This window comes from Parathielavia appendiculata (genome assembly GCF_033297405.1).
Source record: "Parathielavia appendiculata strain CBS 731.68 unplaced genomic scaffold N657scaffold_26, whole genome shotgun sequence".
Taxonomy (NCBI): domain Eukaryota; kingdom Fungi; phylum Ascomycota; class Sordariomycetes; order Sordariales; family Chaetomiaceae; genus Parathielavia; species Parathielavia appendiculata.
The window spans coordinates 49,736-66,297 of NW_026944245.1; the positions used below are offsets into that span (position 1 = coordinate 49,736).

At 54.1% G+C, this 16,562-nt stretch overlaps 8 protein-coding genes across 8 annotated transcripts; 5 read left to right on the forward strand and 3 right to left on the reverse strand.

Moving 5' to 3' along the window:
• Positions 1-1,162: 1,162 nt before the first annotated feature.
• Positions 1,163-1,576, forward strand: N657DRAFT_650104 (uncharacterized protein; the record flags this gene model as incomplete). The annotated part of the gene is made up of 2 exons (XM_062793871.1): positions 1,163-1,471; positions 1,543-1,576. Coding segments are annotated over 2 exons (322 nt in total), but the record flags the coding sequence as incomplete, so codon positions are not given.
• Positions 1,577-2,803: 1,227 nt separating this feature from the next.
• N657DRAFT_637254 (uncharacterized protein) lies at positions 2,804-3,346 on the forward strand (the record flags this gene model as incomplete). The annotated part of the gene is made up of 2 exons (XM_062791495.1): positions 2,804-2,884; positions 2,951-3,346. The coding sequence occupies 2 exons, from the start codon at positions 2,804-2,806 to the stop codon at positions 3,344-3,346; spliced, it is 477 nt and encodes a 158-aa protein (XP_062643225.1).
• A 331-nt stretch (positions 3,347-3,677) lies between these two features.
• On the reverse strand, positions 3,678-7,106 carry N657DRAFT_666623 (MFS general substrate transporter; the record flags this gene model as incomplete). The annotated part of the gene is made up of 9 exons (XM_062795347.1): positions 3,678-3,720; positions 4,831-4,883; positions 4,949-5,406; positions 5,475-5,959; positions 6,039-6,074; positions 6,135-6,251; positions 6,292-6,506; positions 6,617-6,721; positions 7,023-7,106. 9 exons carry the CDS (start codon positions 7,104-7,106, stop codon positions 3,678-3,680), a joined length of 1,596 nt encoding a protein of 531 aa, XP_062643226.1.
• A 490-nt stretch (positions 7,107-7,596) lies between these two features.
• On the forward strand, positions 7,597-9,337 carry N657DRAFT_674857 (uncharacterized protein; the record flags this gene model as incomplete). The annotated part of the gene is made up of 4 exons (XM_062795782.1): positions 7,597-8,346; positions 8,509-8,570; positions 8,807-9,137; positions 9,252-9,337. The coding sequence occupies exons 1-4, from the start codon at positions 7,938-7,940 to the stop codon at positions 9,335-9,337; spliced, it is 888 nt and encodes a 295-aa protein (XP_062643227.1). The 5' UTR covers positions 7,597-7,937.
• Positions 9,338-9,846: 509 nt separating this feature from the next.
• N657DRAFT_581603 (uncharacterized protein) lies at positions 9,847-10,425 on the forward strand (the record flags this gene model as incomplete). The annotated part of the gene is made up of 1 exon (XM_062789549.1): positions 9,847-10,425. One exon carries the CDS (start codon positions 9,847-9,849, stop codon positions 10,423-10,425), a length of 579 nt encoding a protein of 192 aa, XP_062643228.1.
• Positions 10,426-10,466: 41 nt separating this feature from the next.
• On the reverse strand, positions 10,467-11,941 carry N657DRAFT_604422 (galactose mutarotase-like protein; the record flags this gene model as incomplete). The annotated part of the gene is made up of 3 exons (XM_062790168.1): positions 11,505-11,941; positions 10,748-11,446; positions 10,467-10,678 (listed from the first exon to the last, which is right to left on the reverse strand). Exons 1-3 carry the CDS (start codon positions 11,791-11,793, stop codon positions 10,470-10,472), a joined length of 1,197 nt encoding a protein of 398 aa, XP_062643229.1. The 5' UTR covers positions 11,794-11,941.
• Positions 11,942-12,460: 519 nt separating this feature from the next.
• On the reverse strand, positions 12,461-14,414 carry N657DRAFT_650109 (cytochrome P450). Its single transcript, XM_062793872.1, has 3 exons — positions 14,104-14,414; positions 13,768-14,040; positions 12,461-13,708 (listed from the first exon to the last, which is right to left on the reverse strand). Exons 1-3 carry the CDS (start codon positions 14,308-14,310, stop codon positions 12,542-12,544), a joined length of 1,647 nt encoding a protein of 548 aa, XP_062643230.1. The 5' UTR covers positions 14,311-14,414; the 3' UTR covers positions 12,461-12,541.
• A 183-nt stretch (positions 14,415-14,597) lies between these two features.
• Positions 14,598-16,117, forward strand: N657DRAFT_650110 (NAD(P)-binding protein). Its single transcript, XM_062793873.1, has 2 exons — positions 14,598-15,322; positions 15,394-16,117. Exons 1-2 carry the CDS (start codon positions 14,769-14,771, stop codon positions 15,920-15,922), a joined length of 1,083 nt encoding a protein of 360 aa, XP_062643231.1. The 5' UTR covers positions 14,598-14,768; the 3' UTR covers positions 15,923-16,117.
• Positions 16,118-16,562: the final 445 nt, after the last annotated feature.

The window sequence follows — 16,562 nt, forward strand, 5'->3', positions numbered from 1 at the left end:
GGATGTAGTTAGCGTGCCAAGGCCCTTTAGGCTTCGCGCCTCCGGGCGAAATAAATTCCATCCATCCATGGCCGCCTTCACAGACTACTGCCTCCCTCCCGAATCCTACTTCGAGTCGCGTGAGGCCTTATTTGAGTCAATCAACTCGTGGGTTAAGCCAAGAGGCTACGCTTTTACCACTCAAAGGAGAAGAATGGTACTACGACAGTTATCTATGCATGCGATCGATCACGCAACCCTCCTGATAGCTTGCTGGAGCGTCAGAGAAGAACAACAACTCGAAAGACGAATTGCCCTTTTTCAGTCATAGCAAAAGAGACGACTGACGGCGGCTGGACTCTAAAGCATCGTCCTGATCAACGCTTTGCCGTACACAACCACGAAACCCATCGGCTCACCCAGTCCACCGGCAACTCTCTGGAGGCACATCGCAACTTGCAAGCCTTTTCGAATGCTGGGATCTTGCCGAAGGAGATCCAGACACTCGTACGGCAGAGCGGCTCGCTAGCTACAAGGCAAGACATCTACAACCGGATTAGATGCTCGTCAAGGCGAGCCTCTTCTTCTCGACCACTTCCATTCGCACTGGCATCTAGTACGCAAGGGGGCTCCGCAGTTACTCCTTGAGCCTCGCCAGCGCATTGAGCCAATTCGAGCTCAGAGCTCACTTCCAAGGTCAAGTACTAAGCGGAAACCGAGCCAGTTTGAGGTAGTTGAGGCAACGCAGGCGACACGGGCTAAGCGGCCAAGTCAATGTACAGCTTGCGGTAAGTTTGGCCATACAAGGGCCTCGAAAGCATGCCCTCTACGCTATTCGGATGTACTGTAGGAACTGTAGTTAACTTATCTGTTGGCTGGTGTTGCGCGCGTCGGGTGGTGGCCGCGTTAGATGCATTGTTGGGTGCTTAGATAATCGTTGTGCTTATCTAAGCGACACGGACCCGTCAGTTTAGAGGGAGCCGAATGGCTAACTTAGCTAAGTACCTACTTAGAAAGTTAAGTTAATCCGAGACGACATGCAACCCAGCTTCTAGCTATGCCCCCCAACCTCCCTTACTTCGCCTTCAACCAATGCTTCAAACTCTCCAGCATATTGATAGTAATGTCTTGCAACGAGTGGCGTTGCAGCCCCACGGTCTGTTTCGCAGTTACGCTAAACTACGACTGCCGCAGTTGCCACAAGGCCCAGTTATGCTATATTTACGCGGCCCAAAAGCATCCTGGAACAGATCAAGGCACAGGAGGACATCCAGGACGGCGATTTAGGTCCAAACTACAATGACTGGCCGTTCATTCTGTCCAAGAAAGCCTCGTATATCCAAGCTCGGCTTCTCAAGCGGCACCCGAGGACATCGTGGATTGCTGATTACGGCGTTTTCCTTGTCGAGATAGATCGCGAAACGGGTGCTGAAGGTCCAACTTCTTGGTGTTGTGGTCTCTGGAGAAGTCTACGCTGTCAAGGCGACATCGAGTGCAGCCAACCACCTGGAAAAGAAGCATCGTCGGTATCGCGATTCTTCAGAATCGGAACCTCCTACCAAGAAGAGAAGGACCGTATTGCCGCAACAACGTGATGCCACGCGAATACCGGTCGCTAGCTCAACAGAAGACTGCTTTATAGAGGCGATCGTTGATTGGGTGGTCAATAACAACATACCTTTCCGGGGTATTGAGAATGGGGCTTTTCGCGATATCCTGATGCTTCTGAATCCCTCGCTGACCCGGGCGCTGTTGCCGGAGTCCCACCACACGGTCAAGGCATGGGTTGGGGCGCGGTATCTCCGCGAATTCGACGTGATCAAAACGATGTTGGCGGGTGCCAGCACGAAGAGACACCTTTCCTTCGATCTTTGGACCTCACCAGATAGTTACGGCTTGCTAGCTATCATCGCCCATTTTCTTGACGCCAACAAGGCGTTGCAATGCCCTCTTCTTGGTATCTACCGAGTCAAAGGTAGCCACAGTGGTGAGAACGTTGCCATTGTTTTGCAGCACTGTCTGCAGTCTTTTGACGTTGATGAAGCTCGCCTGAGATATTTCCAGTTAGACAACGCGGAATCCAACACCACCTGTGTTTTCCGTACTATTCGCGACGGCAGGACTGTTGCCGAAGCCAGTCATTTTCGGACCCGGCGCCGAATTCGTTGTTTTGGTCATCATCAACCTCGTTGCTAAGGCTTTCCTTGAGGCTGATAATTCAAACCTCCTGAAGACTCTTGAGCTGAGCTCGCAAGAAAGGCTCTCTGTTGCCATTACGTTCGCCGCAGTCCTCAGCGCCGCGATACTCTTATTGCCATTGTCCGGCGCCGACTTGCGCAAGAAGACCTCGAAGACCTGGGCATCACGGTTTCCGGCGAAAATCTTCCTTCCAAACAACTTGTTGCTGACAACGATACCCGCTGGAATTCGGCCTACGCGATGATCGAACGTGCGCTTCGTCTGCGTGATGAAGTTGATGCTTTCTGTATGATGGCGCTGCGCGAGAAGGACAAAGACAGGCGGTTGGATCAGGAAGATCAATTAGGGCTGGAAGACTGGGAGATATTAACGGCCGTCAAGACCATACTTGAGCCGTTGCAGCGACTTACCAAAGAGTTCGAGGGTAGGAATCCCCGCTTTGCTGAGGTTATCCCGACTGCTTGTTGGCTTCTTGACGACCTCAGGGAAAGAATGTTGCAAGCCGACGAGCGCCTTGCCTTCATGCCTTTTGACAGCCCTAATATCCCAGCAGTGGATCGTGGGTATGGTGTTGCGGCAGGCTCTTCCATCACGGTAGGCGTCGCGCCCGCTCCCGAACTTCACAATGGCAACGACATCGACAGCAATGACGGCAATGCCGGCAACGGCCACTCGCCCGGGGACTAATTCAGGCTGGCCGCAGCGGGTAAGAAGCCTGCCCAGGCGCTTTGACGGCCACGAAGTTGACTTGCCTGGACATACACCAGGGCAGGTGCTGCCGCCTGACATCACTCTCCTTGGCCCTAAGGAAGGACCTGTCGGCGCTGAAACATCCAAGTTTGAGCTTGGTGATGAAGGCATGCGGTATGTCCAAAAGAGCCTCGACTTCGCTATTGTCAAGCTGGCGAAGTATATTGATTTGATGGAGGAGAACCCGGTTTATTGGGCGGCCCTTATACTGCATCCTGCTTACAAGACCAAGTGGTTGACTGAATACTTGGAACCGGACCGGGTAGCGAGTATTAAGATCGAATTCAGGGTGTTTTACCAAAAAGAGTATGGATCTGTCGACGTCGAGCTGCCCAATCAACCTGCTCAGTCACCGGCTCAGTCGCCAGGCCAGTCCTCGGCTCAGTTAGTTGCCCAGCTGCTTGCCGAACAACGTTGACTTGCCCAAGAAGGCAGTCAACGGACTGCCTGGACCAACCGCTTAGTGCCGCATCGCCACACTTTCTACGCTCGCCGGCCGGACCCTGCAACCAGGGATGAACTTCAGGCCTGCTTATCTGAAGAACCTGAGGAAATCGACAATGCTGTGGAGTGGTGGTTGAGCCCTGGCAGAAGGAGCGACTTTCCACGCCTATCCATCATGGCGTTAGACTTGTTGACGATACAGGCGATGTCTTCAGAGTGCGAGAGGGTATTCAGCAGGGCCAAGCACACAGTTGGCCATCAACGTCACCGCCTAGATGCTGATGCTATCAATATAGTAGAGAGCCTTAAGCAGTGGAGTCGGCTGCGATAGGGGGTTCTGGTTTGGCTCTGGGGGCTGGAGAGTAGGGTGCTTAAGTCTGGACAATATTTTTCGCTGTATTTACATAGTTAAGTAAGGTCTTGGCGTTGAGTTGCAACTCGGCAACTCAACTCAACTTGTGAATAGACTCAGTCAACTCAGCTGGCCGGAGACCCCACTCAACCTAGCTTCAGGGCCGAGTTGAGTTGAGTTGAGTTGTTGCCCACCATGACTCACGTCGTACCTCCTCACACACCAGAAATTCCACGTCGCTCCTTGACTCGGGGCCTCATGGGGAAAGCTCGGCATGTTTGTCATACAGCTTGACATGTTGTGTTGGTTGTGTCGTACGGATCGGCATGTTTACGGAACAGCTCGACATGTTTAGGCAACTTCCACCATGTCCGTACTGCTCAGAGTACAGGATTACACTAGTCTTGGTTGCGCTGCTTGTAAATATCGCGCTGCTTGTTACTGCCGTGGCCATTACCGTGCTTCAGCAACAGCTGTTCCTCTCCTCTCTGTCGATCGAGTTTGTTTTTGCTTCTGGAACGGACACCGAGAATCCTTCATACGCATGGACGGCGCCTGAGACTTCAACCAGCTTCCAAGCGTCGTTGTTCAGCGTGTCATACTCCGTGTCGCCTGGCCCAAGGCCCCTGGCAGCTGAAAACACGTTTCGGTTCGCCAGCCACTTGGCCACTTGAAGGAATACAGCTGGTAAACTTGCTCCTAGGCTGTCTGGAAGCGATATATGTTCTAGTGGCCACGAGCCCCTGATCATAAAAACAAGGAGCAACTGACCTTACATGCACTGAGTGTAGGCGGTAATGAGCCGCCCTGTGCTGGCACATCTGCAGGTGTTCCATTGTTGGCAATCCTTTGATTCAAAACAAAGGGATGATAGGGTCTTAGCGAGGGATAGTGTCGAGAATAGAGATGGGGCATACATTACTTTGTCTCGTACTTTAGGAAACAAGCAATGGCTCTAGGAAAGAAGGGAAAGGAAGTTTTTGCTACCTCGCTGTTAAGGTGTCTTCTTCCTTTCTTTCGCTTCCTGCTTTGCCTTTGTCTTTGCTGCTTTAGCAGCCCGAAGTTGAGCGAGGCCACCAGCTCCTGCCCCCTCTATCATAGTCCACTTAATGCCAAACGCAAAGAAGAATCCCAGAGCCGCTCCGCCAACAGCGACAAACTGTTTTACTGTCAGACCAACATAACCGTCTTCGGAGTTGGGAGGGCAAGGAATACTTGACATACAAAAACCCTGGTTATTGCTCCATTGTATGCCTCCAGGACCGAGCTCAACAAGTCTGGGAAGTTCTTCTCGACCACAATTCGCATACCTTTTAATCCTGCACCGAGAAGTGCAGTCATCTGGGAGTGCGTAAGTTCGGTCTCCTCTAGTCGTGAGATAAGCTCGCTGTTGAAGACTGTGCCCGCAATGACCTGGAGAACCGTGGCGCCGAGATACTGCATAAACATGACGAGCGCAATGCCAATAGGCACAAGGTCGGGCATGTCCTTGAGCTCGACTTGAACACAAAGGGAACTCATTTGCATCCCGAAGCCGGCGCCAAAGCCCTGGATAACCTGGTAGCCTATCCAGTGGCTCGCGGGAGTTCCGAACGTGGTGAACGTGGTGTACAATACACTGGAGGTGCACATGAAGATGGGCGCAACGAAAAACCAGGGGTTGTAATACCTGATCCTCATTGCTTCGTTTGTGGAACCGCCGGTCAGTAATTGTTTGGAGAAAGGGAGAGGCAAATATTAATGAACTCACCAAGACCGCTGGCTGCCATGGTCGCAACAATCTGTGTGATGACAGTTGGTAGCATACGGACGCCGCTGTCCAAGGGACCGACCCCTTGAACGACCTGGAACCAGGCAGGAAGGTAGTAGGACGCAATGGTCAGGGCGCCCATGTGGGTGAATGCAAAGAGGCAGGTAAACACGACTGTCCTCCTCAGTACCACCTTGCCGGGTATCATCGCCTGGGTCCCTTGGCGCCATTCCCAAGCCACAAACAGCAGCAGCGTCACACCTGCGCCGACGAAGAGTCCAATGACAGTGGCGGAGTTCCAAACGCCGTCCTCACCTCCAGTCTGCATTGCGAGCAAGAACATGAAGATGGCTGGGACGAAGATAAAGCACCCGCTGAGATCCAGGCTTTGGATTCGCCCGCTGACGCCACCGCCACGTCCCCTCTTGGGTCGGAAGAAAAAGGAGATGACAGCCAGGGTGATGACATTGAATGGGATGTTGATCCTGTACCGGCACAGTTAATGGTATGGAGCTACAGGTAGCCAGGCCGTGCCCTTAAAAAGAGGGACAAGAGATAACGTACCAGAAGCACCATCGCCATGTCAGGCGATCCGTAAACCTGGTACACAGAGTTAGCATCATGGCCTCTCGAAGTCTCGGGGATTGTTGGGGGGCGTACGCTCCACCTAGCAATGGAGCAAAGACAAGTCCGACCCCGAAGCATGCAGCGCCAAGTCCCATGAAGATTGGTTTCTTCGTAACTGGCGCGATTGTAACAAGGATCGTGAGCCCATTGCTGGCGACTCCCGCAGCACCGATGCCTGCAATAGCTCGACCGGCGATGAAGGGCACTGCTCACAGGCGCGCAGCCGCAAATGATGCTTCCGACAAGGAAAACAAAGGTAAAGGAGCTGTAAACGAGGTCGAGCGGGAACACGGATGCCATCTTACCCGCGACGGGTGTTAACGCGCATGTCGCCAGCGTGAAAGCCGCCGGGTACCAAGCGAGGTTTGTAGAGTCACCAAATTCGGACATGATGGATGGGAGAGCCTGAATACCATTGTAGTACCGCGCACGCACCTGTCAGCTACCACTTTGCTTTGTCGGGCCACCAGTGGCAGCCCGTTGGAAGAGACATGGGTCAGGGCGTCAGGCCTTACAGTTCCGATGATCGAGATGTCGAGCGACATCATAAGAGCGCCGAAACAAACACCGATGGCCACGACCCACAGTTTGTAGCCTTCAAGGGCTGCATCGTCATCTACCTAGCCCTCCACCATGGCTTCCTCGTCCTTGGCCGTATTATGCTGTGGGGCATGAGTCGGCGCCAGCTCAAGGGCGGTCTCGTGGCTTTCGACGCCTGTTTGGCGCTCGGAGATGGGATTCTGGGGAGAGCGCGAAGTTTGGGCCGTGGAAGGAGCCATGCTGCCAGATGCTGAGCTCGAGGGTGTTGTCGCTGCTCCGAGGATGGTAGGAGACTGGCCGGACTCTGGGAGCTTGGCCAGTCACTGTTCACGACAAGCGCTGACAGGGGCTGGGAAACATGGGTTATCTGAAAGGGCAAACCCCGCTCTCGCCGGACTCTGCGCCAGGAAGAAGTGTGGTGGCAAGCGATGGGACGGCGCCGCAGATTGGCATAGATGGATGCATGCTGCAGGAATTTATTGGTTGTTGGTTGGCTAACCGACCAGTATTCATTAACCGCTCAGCGGCGTAGGTAAAACCCGGTTTCAAGCCGGCTGTCAAAGCCGGCGACTTCTTCCCGTCCTTGCGTTTGCCGCTTGGGTGCGACTGGCGTGGGATAGTGCTGCATCTGGCAGCACTGCGTCGAAGGCGGTGAATGTAAAGATGAAAGTGTAGACTGTATGGTCGTTGTCCGGAGTGGCCTGGAGTCTTGGTCGTATAACTATATCCTTGTCCATCTTTGCTTTCCTAATTCAGGTTAGACACAGCTCCTGAGAAAAGCCTCAAGACAGATAATGTTCAACCGAACAGCCCAGGGGCCAGACGTGATATTCGGAGTGCTTTCCGTCGTGGCTAGTCCTCGACCTCCTTATCTTAAAGTGTCCTGCAATGTTTCATTGCAGTCTGCCATGCGGTCGACCGCCAAGAGTTGACAACATTGCCAAAACGATGCCGCGGACGATGGAGCGTAATGGCTGCTGCCAACCGCATCCCCCTCAACCAGCCAAGACTGCGGAAGGTCACTGAAGGAGCGAACAAGTCCCCTGTGTCCGGACCCCAACCGCATATCAGCCGCAGCCCTGCGTGGGCATCCTTCAGGGGCCCTGGCCGAATGTTGCAAAGCTCAGATATGGCGCAACCAGATTTGGGCGGAAGGGTTGTCTTTATCATCCATCCCCTGCGCACTCAGATGTCGATGCCCAGACCACGCTGGCTTGGAGAAAGCTTGTCGTGCATGCCTAGCTTCTGCCAAGTGAGAGCCGCTTCATCTGACTGTTTCGCCGACCACAACCCAGAATGCACCAGCACCACCGGCAGTTGGAGCCCGCCCGCGAAGGCAAACTTAGGGCGGCCTGTGACCGGTGCCACGACCTCAAAAACCGCTGTGTGAGAGTCGGGGGCGTTGACAGTCGTTGTGACAGGTGCGAGAGGCTGGATATCGGCTGCGTGTATCGAAACTCGTCGCGGATGGGCCGCCCGAAGGGGCAAAGAAAGGCATCTGTGTCCCAGAGCGCTCTATCAGGGCCGGGAAACAGCAGGCAAGCCCGGATACCAAGCCTATCCGCTGACGAAGTGCCAGACATGTCGTCGACAACTCCAGGGATTGCGCCTGACAATGGCAACTTGGGAGATGTTGCCAGTGAAGAGACGACTCTTGTTGACTCTCCGTCGGATGGCCTGAGCATTCTTGTCCCCCCTCCTGGAGGTTTGTCTCCCTGGTCTCAGGGCGCGCTGAGTTGTTAAACTGTGGTCAGCGACAAGCTGACAAGGCAACAGGTTTCTCTGCGACAGATCTGGATTGGGACATGGATTTCACCCAACAAATGAACGCTTTACACGTTCCCCCTGCTTTTCACCATGAAAATAGGTCTTCGCCTTGTTCTGGTCGCCGAGGAGATGAAGCTGGACATCTGGATGTTCCGCTTGCAGGTCCATGCAACGACGTACCTTACCGTCTGGAGCCGACGCAGGCACCGCCAGACGGGCTTGTAGAGCTGCAACTCCGGCTCCACCGTCTGCTGTCAGCAGCAGATGAACAGCGCGCGTCCCAGTACGTCCAGGAAGGGCTTGAGGCCGCAAAGGGATTCCTAAGCGTCCTTCAATCGATTCTTGGCCCGCAGCGCCCTCCTTCCGCACAGACCGCTGTCCTGATGACAACGGGCTAGGTGCCGACTTCAGAGGGGAACCCGACGTCCACATCCCGGTCGTGCGACGCTCGCTGCACCGACGTCTCGGCGGTGGGCTACATCACGGTTCAGCAGGCGCTGACGTGCTACTCGTTCGTATTGTTGGTGCTGGATCGCGTTGTCAACGCCCTGCAGAGCACTCGAGCGGGGGATCAGAACCAGTCTGGAGTACTCGAAGTGCCATCGCCGTTGAGTCTAGGGTCCTTCAACCTGGCCTCCCAGCCAGCCCTTAATGCCGAGATGGTGCTCCATCTTGTCTTTCGCATGATTCATCATTCACGATCCCTCATCCATTCACTGGCATTGCAGTGTAAGGATCTTTCCGATGCGTTAGGTGCAACATCGCCGGCCCTGGGAGCCGGGTTGTCTGGGGCAGAGCAGGGTTCTTCCATTGGGACGAGCTGCTCTTCTGCTTCGATAGCAGCCATAAGCCACGCCGCTTCGGACTTCTTGATTGAGAGGGAGCGAGTGCTGCTCGGGCGATTGTCGGTCTTGACGAGAGACGCATGATGGAGCTTGCTGGTGTCTTGTGGCCACTTGAGAAGCCAGGGCGGTTTCGGAAGGGCTATTATAGACCCTATCGAAGCATGACGTCTGTTGTTTCCATTCGCGGTCAGATTATGCTCCGCCTGGGTGGTGTGGCCGGCACTTTTAGCTGTTTCCTAAGAAAACTCACCGGTCTTGCAGATCAAGCTGGGGTAAACGTTGGGTTCCAGGTTGCTACGGTAGTGATTTGATACCCAATGTTCTGTGTGGCTTGGTGACACGACATCCCGGGGGTCACAGCGGTATTTAATCCCATTTCCCTAGAGAATTAAACATCTGTAGTATGTCAGTAGGCTTCCTCAGATGCCTCTTAACAGGCTTAAGTTCATATACCAGTCATTACATTCATTCTTAACTGCTAGTGATTTGAAATGGATCACGAAAAGATCGGCAACGCCTCCTCGCTCCCCGCCATTCTCTGCCTCCATGGCTACGGTACCAATGCGTCCATCCTCCGCTACCAGCTTCGGCACATGACGAAGATTCTCTCTTCCACTTTCCGATTTGTTCTGCCCGATGCGCCTTTCCTCGTCGACCGCCCCGGTCCTGGTGCCTCTTCGGTATCTGTTGGCCCATTCCGGCGTTGGCACTCGGATAGAACCATTGCTACTGCCTTCGGAGTGCCAGAGGCGAAGATCATGGAAGAGACTCTGGTAGTACGAGACATATTGAGACTGACACTGGAAAGGGAGAAGGATGTGGTGGGTGTTCTGGCGTTCAGCCAAGGCGCATGCTTGGGGACGGCTCTCTGTTTGGACCAGGAACTGAACAACGGGCTGAAGTTTGCTGTGTTCATCTGCCCTCTGTTCCCAGCGGTCAGTTTGGGGCCCCAGAAGGATGTGGAGGGAGCAGTCCAGGTGCCGTGTGTGCATGTAAGAGGCCTTTCAGATCCTTGGAAGGGTCAAGGCGTCAAGCTGTACGAAAAATACTTCGTGGGATCGAGGGCGAGCACACTTGTTGAGTTTGCAGGGGCACATGAAGTTCCAAGTCAGCCGTCGGACATAGAGAAGGTGGTGGATGAAATATTGCGAATATGGGAGGCGATTGGGTGACGGGCTGATCAAGGTGCGAAGACAGATACATTCTAAAATAACAGCTACAGCTCCCTATCGCGAACCTGCCCTCCATTCACCTTGAACTTGTACTCCATGTAGCCCGAGTAGATGTCGAGGTTTCCCCACAACGTTTTTCTGTTCATCCACTCGGGGTGGTTGACGGCGTCAGGCCAGTCACTCTGTTCAAGGGATATGGCACCATGTCTGGGAACCTCACCCTCACCCTGAGATTTCTTCAGCCTCAGGGGTCCTAAACAACGGATCAGATGCGCAATAGACTTCAAATTGACACCAAGGAGGGGTACAAATCAATACTTACCCGTTTGCTCCTCGCTCCAGGTGTGCACACGAAGAGCATCTTGATCCGTGTAAACCTCCATGGTAATTCCCGACCATGATGACGATAGAATGGCTGCGGGCTTCTGTCTCCGGCTGCTGTCGGCGTATTTGTGAGCGAGGGTGAATGTCTGGTCATACGAAGAAGCAAGCTCGCCCGAATTGTTGATCAAGACCTTCCCGACGGTCTTTGGACTTGACCAGAAGTCATGTTCCTTCCCCTTGGGGTTACTCAGGATATTGCCGGTAGAAATTCCATTCTCATCAAAGTGAAACCGCATGCCTGACATGGGCAGGTAAAGATAGTGGTCAGTGACCGATCCGATAGTCCCGTTGTCCGTCCTCCGCAGTCCGTTGAGGTTGAAAAACGCTTGCTGGGCCATATTAAGAGGTCCTCCCGGCAGTAGCAAGGGCGTGACTCCATAGCCGATGTGCCAGGTGTAAGGGGACACGGTATGGGTCACGCAGCCAACAAACAGCCCCGGGAAGCCATTCTTGCCTTTGTCGAACATGACGAATGTGATGCTGTCTTTCTCGTTGGATGGAACCGCCCAGTCAAGCCGACCCCAACTTTTCTCCCCCCCGTTGAATGTCGCCGTCCCTCCGTGCGCGTTGGCCAAAAGCTGCTGTTTGACGCCTTCTGCTTCGTAGCCTGCATCCCTGATGTACCCCGCATACCGTCCTGATTCAGCATGGCCTATAAGCATGTTACCTTGTTACTGCTCATGAGTTTTTCTTACCGATAACTCCGTTCAAGTAGGGATTGGAGCTTGTTTCTGGGTACATATCGGCGTGGTCCAACCCGAGGACAATATCGATCTCATCGCCGTCCCGGTCCCGCACCCATAAGTTGGCGACGGCCGCACCGTGATGCGTGAAGGAAATCTTGATGCCCTCGGCCTCGATGGTGTATTTGCCCTCGTCATTGACCGGCCACATGGCGGTGAGTGCCGCAAAGGGACTGCCGCCTTTCCATACTGCTTTGGCTGTTGCAAGAACACCAGCAGAGAGTTTGCGGAGCTCAACCATGGCTAGCCAGAGGTGTACCGTGTACGTGTTGGACAGCAAGGACGTAACGAGGGGTTTGAGTTCTGGAATCTGTTCTCATGCTACGACAAGGATGGCGAGCTCCAAAGTCCGGCAGTCCAAGGGTGAGCAGACCTCTGATGGATGATGGGTTACTAGGCGCTATGGTGGCATTGACGCTATCATGTTACATCCACCGCCTCGACCGGATACGGCCGGCTGACCGGCTCGCTGGAGCTACGTACGTGACCGGCGACTTTTCACCCCGGTTCAAGTTGGGCACAAAACCGGCCACTCTCCAGATCTGGTCCAACCTGGCCACGGAACCGGCGACAAATTCATTGCCGGCACTTCATTGCGCAATACCAGCCTCAGTTTAATGAGTTACTTCCAAACGGATTCATGCCCATTTGGGTAACATTGGTATTTTTTCAGCGTCCCATGATAAATGCAAGATACCAGAGAGCTAAGATATTACCGTTGAGATTGTGGTAAGGCATTGCAAGTCATGAGGGACGGAATGCTAGCAGATGAAGGCGCCACGATAAATCAACCGCATCTCTGAACACAATGCGTGACTAAGATGGCGGATCACCTTAGAATTTCGGGTGCAGAACTCAGCTGAAGTCATATGTCATATACGCGTAGCGGGTCGAGGCAACACCTTTCCCCCTCATCCATAACTGATTTCGAATTGGCTTAGTTATACGCCAACGGCTGTAACCGATTCAGGCAAGCTGCTGCTTTACCGCTACTGCTCACGCACAACTCTGAGCCTTGCCATCATGCCTTCCTCAGACTTCATGAATGGAGCAGGTCTGACCCGACCAGCTGTTTCCAGGTTGGCAAGCTCAATCTCAAACCGACGTACCAATGCCGCAACAAGGCATGCAATCATTGCCCTTGCATAACTTTGCCCAATACACGTCCCAGGTCCCGCACCGAACGACAGCATAGCGTAGGCATTCGTCGCACCCCCCGAACCTTCCCCGTCCCCAAGCCACCGGTCAGGGTTGAACTGGTCCGAGTCCGCCCCCCAGAGCCGAACGTCTCGGTTGAAGGCCTCCACAGGTATCAGCATAATGGTGCCCTTGGGAATGTGCTCTCCCAGCAACGTCGTGTCCTTTTCAGCGACGCGGGAGCTGAGTGGGACGAAGGGGTAGTACCGAATTACCTCGTTGACAATGGCGCTGAGGTAGGGGAGCGCCTGTAAGTGCTGAACCAACTCGACGCTTGACGTTGCGGACAGGGGCAGGCAGTTGCTGACTTCCCGACGGAGCCGGTCTTGCATTGTTGGCCGCCGAGCAAGCTCGTAAATGGCCCATTCGACTGCTGTCCCCGTCGAATTCGGCCCGGCAGTCAGGAAAAGCATGCCATTGTCGACAAGCTCCTCGGTAGGGAATATACCGCTTGCAATCGAAATGCCCGTAATATCCAGACCGAGATCCTTTGCGACACAGTCGGACGGAGTTGGTGGGCCACACTTGGCTTGTTTTTCTAACGCGGCATGCCTGACAGTTGAGCGGATTTGCTCCAGTGCCTTCCCTGCCTGTGAGCGCTCCAGTATGGGTGAGAGGACCGCCAGGAGCGGGCGAACGTCAAGGTAGTTCATGATGAAGTTACCCCATTTGATCGCAGGGCTATTGAGCCTGCCGAGTATGCCTGAGAGCCTGTCCCGCGCACCAGCGGTCGGATTTTCGAGAGTGCGACAATCGTGACCCAAAACAGCGAGGCCGAAGATATCCCACATGGTCCGGCGGATATAATCTCGCAGGTCAACTATGTGCTTCGGCTCCTGATCGTTTTCCAGCCCACGCTCAATGAGTGTGATCATCTTGTCCGACTTGCCCCATATAGCGGGCATGATTCTCCTTACGTGGCCCGGTGTAAAAGCAGGCCGAAGGTGTTTGCGAAAGAGCTTCGGTGCCTGAAATTAGCGGATATGCCAACGGCTGTGCTTTGGTGAAAGCAACTTGCCTTGTGTCCATGTGAGCTTAGAAAGTTGAACTTGCTACCCGTGAGCCTGTTGATGAGGTACTGAACGTTCTTGGGGTGGCCAAAGTGATCTGACTTCAGAGTGAACATCTCCTTGACGGCTTCCGTGTTTGTGGCCACTAGCACCTCGGTGCTCAGGGGTTCATAAAACCGGACCAAGCCTCGGCTTGGAATGGTCTCATACGCCGCTCGAATTTCGGGCCATGCATAATCTGGAAAAACCTCTTTCCTATTACCGCGTAGCAAGGTTCGTCCCTAGGTAGCAAAAAAATTAGTTCGCGTTTCCACCAGAACGCATAGGACATGGTGTGCACATACAGGGGGCGTCGGAAGGTGGCGAAATGGCGTGAAGTAGGCGGGATAAAACAGCATCCAGTACAATGCCCACGCTATCAGAGCGACGATCTCAATGGCCAGGAGGATTGTGAGCGAGCTGAACCCGTTGGAGCGGCCAAGGGCCTGGTAAATGACGGCACCGCAGGTGCACACCCAAATGGAGAGCCAGCTCGCAACGAATCCCGGCATCTTGTCAGTGAGGAAGAAAAACGTGCTGTATCCCGGCTTGGAAAATTGCAGACTTTGCGGGTGATACTTCGGAATGAAAGTTGATGAATGGAATTGAAACATAGCATGGCAGAGAATACAGAGAATAACCAGCAGTGACAGCGCAAAGAAGGCGCCGGCCGGCCATCTGCGTTGGCTCAATTGTTAGTTGGAGCCGGCCACTTTTTCTGCGGTTCGACGTGCACAGCTAGACTAGGTATGGACAGGGCACATTCATCAGCCAATATTTTTCCTTGGCAAAGTGTAATACCTACTGCATCTCGTTCGTTTTTGGTCTAACCGATTTACAGCAAAGCTCTTTGCATCCGCGGACCCTTTATTACCTACCCAAGCAGAGCACCTCCATTGAGTCCGTCTTGTCTGCCGCCCAGTCGCACCTACCTTCAACCTCAGGCCTCAGACTCCCCATCGCAGTCAGAATGGCGAGCGCCCCCGAATTTCCACTCAAGCAACGGGCCATTGTTGGTCTCGACGACGGCACACTCTCGATTTCCAACGATGTCTACGTTCCCAAGCTGGAGCATAACGTTGTTCTCGTCAGAACAAAAGCCGTCGGTGTCAACCCCATCGATATCAAGATGAAAGGCAACCTGGCTGCGCCCGGCTGCGTCGCAGGCATGGACTTTGCTGGCGATGTGATTGCTATTGGGCCCGACTCCCAAACGCCTGGCCAAGTCAAGCTTGGGGATCGGGTGTGCGGCGCCGTGATCGGTTATCAGAGATCCAAGCCTACGGCAGGTGCATTTGCTGAGATCGTGGCGGCCACAGACGTGGGCCTCATGAAGGTTCCGGATGCTATGTCGTACGGACAAGCTGCTTCATTGGGATGCGCTATCTCGACGATCGGCCTGGCTCTGTTCAAATCCCTCGACGTACCGGGAAACCCTAAACGTCCTGCCGAGAAGCCAGTAGATGTGTTTGTGTATGGGGGAAGCACCTCAACGGGAACCATGGCAATCCAGCTGCTGAAGATGTGAGTCCAAGCGGGTCCTTTCGTTCGCGAGACCTTCACCAAATCAACTTATCTTTACATCTCCATGTCAGGTCCGGGCTCAACCCTATCACCGTCTGCTCACCGCGCAACTTTGACCTCGTCAAGTCGTTCGGTGCCACAGATGTCTTCGATTACCGTTCCCCCACTTGCATCGACGACATCCGCAAGCGCACTCGAAAGTCGCTCGAGTATGTTCTGGATTGCGTGTCGGAGCCTGAGACAATGGAGTTTTGTTACAAGTGCCTGGGAAGAGCTGGCGGCAAGTACACGGCCCTGGAGCCGTATGCCGAGATCCTCCATACCCGACCACGGACGGTACGACCTGACTGGGTGCTAGGCCCCAGCGTGCTCGGGGAGTCAGTAGGATGGCCGGAGCCGTTCACCCGTGAGTCCGACGAGGAGCTGCGCAGATTTGGCTTGGACTGGTTTGGCACCGTGCAAGCCTTGCTGCACGATGGCAAAATCAGACCACATCCCGTCAAGGTTCTAGAAGGAGGCTTCGAGGGAGTCGCTGACGGATTGGAACAACTCCGCCGAAAGCAGGTTTCGGGGCAGAAGCTTGTTTGTGTTATAGCCTGAGATTACAGAGCCAATCGGAACTGCCATCGAGACTGCCTGATGTATCCACTTGTTGTTGAAGAACCGGCAGGATGTAGCTGAGCCAAATGTTCGACACCACATGAGCCGATTGCGGTATGGTTGTCGTCTGCGATTCGGTTGCCGTCAACGTCTTCTCGTCTTCTGTCCATCTATCCCTTTCTGTTGCCATTGCAGGTAAGAAAGCGGGGTTCTAGGAGATGGAGTTGTGTTCGGTTTGCCGAGTCAGCTCGGATTTTTATTTTTTGTCTAAGTGGCAGTCGAAGTGGGTCTGACGTCTGAAATAGGGCAAGCTTGGCTCAGTTCAATCCTCTTCTCCACCTTCTTTCACACCACTAGCATGCATGATAGGTTCTGGCAACGAAACAAGTATCCCAACTCCTCCAACAACAAGACAGGCTCGTGTGTGCAATATTCCATCAAATCGTGCAGCTGTCTCCATGCCTCCCCACGCAGATTGTTACCCCCGTTCCCAACCGGTCCTGACCGGTGTTCTTTCTTTGGGAACCTTTACTCCGTGGCCAGCGCCGGAAGTTGCGCTGGCTATTAGTTGCAACTGTTGCATCCGGCGGCGGCACACGCTGCGAGCCCTGTAGCGGCACAGCTTCTGCCTGGTCGTACG

What these genes read in the sequence shown, in the direction of transcription:
- N657DRAFT_650110 (XM_062793873.1), top strand. Translation starts at nt 14,769, where the DNA reads ATGGCGAGCGCCCCCGAATTTCCACTCAAGCAACGGGCCATTGTTGGT. An exon ending in GCAATCCAGCTGCTGAAGAT is followed by an intron (nt 15,323 to 15,393) that starts GTGAGTCCAAGC and finishes TCTCCATGTCAG; the next exon opens with GTCCGGGCTCAACCCTATCA.
- N657DRAFT_650109 (XM_062793872.1), bottom strand. Translation starts at nt 14,310, where the DNA reads ATGCCGGGATTCGTTGCGAGCTGGCTCTCCATTTGGGTGTGCACCTGC. An exon ending in GCCACCTTCCGACGCCCCCT is followed by an intron (nt 14,041 to 14,103) that starts GTATGTGCACAC and finishes TTTGCTACCTAG; the next exon opens with GGACGAACCTTGCTACGCGG. An exon ending in TAAGCTCACATGGACACAAG is followed by an intron (nt 13,709 to 13,767) that starts GCAAGTTGCTTT and finishes CAGGCACCGAAG; the next exon opens with CTCTTTCGCAAACACCTTCG.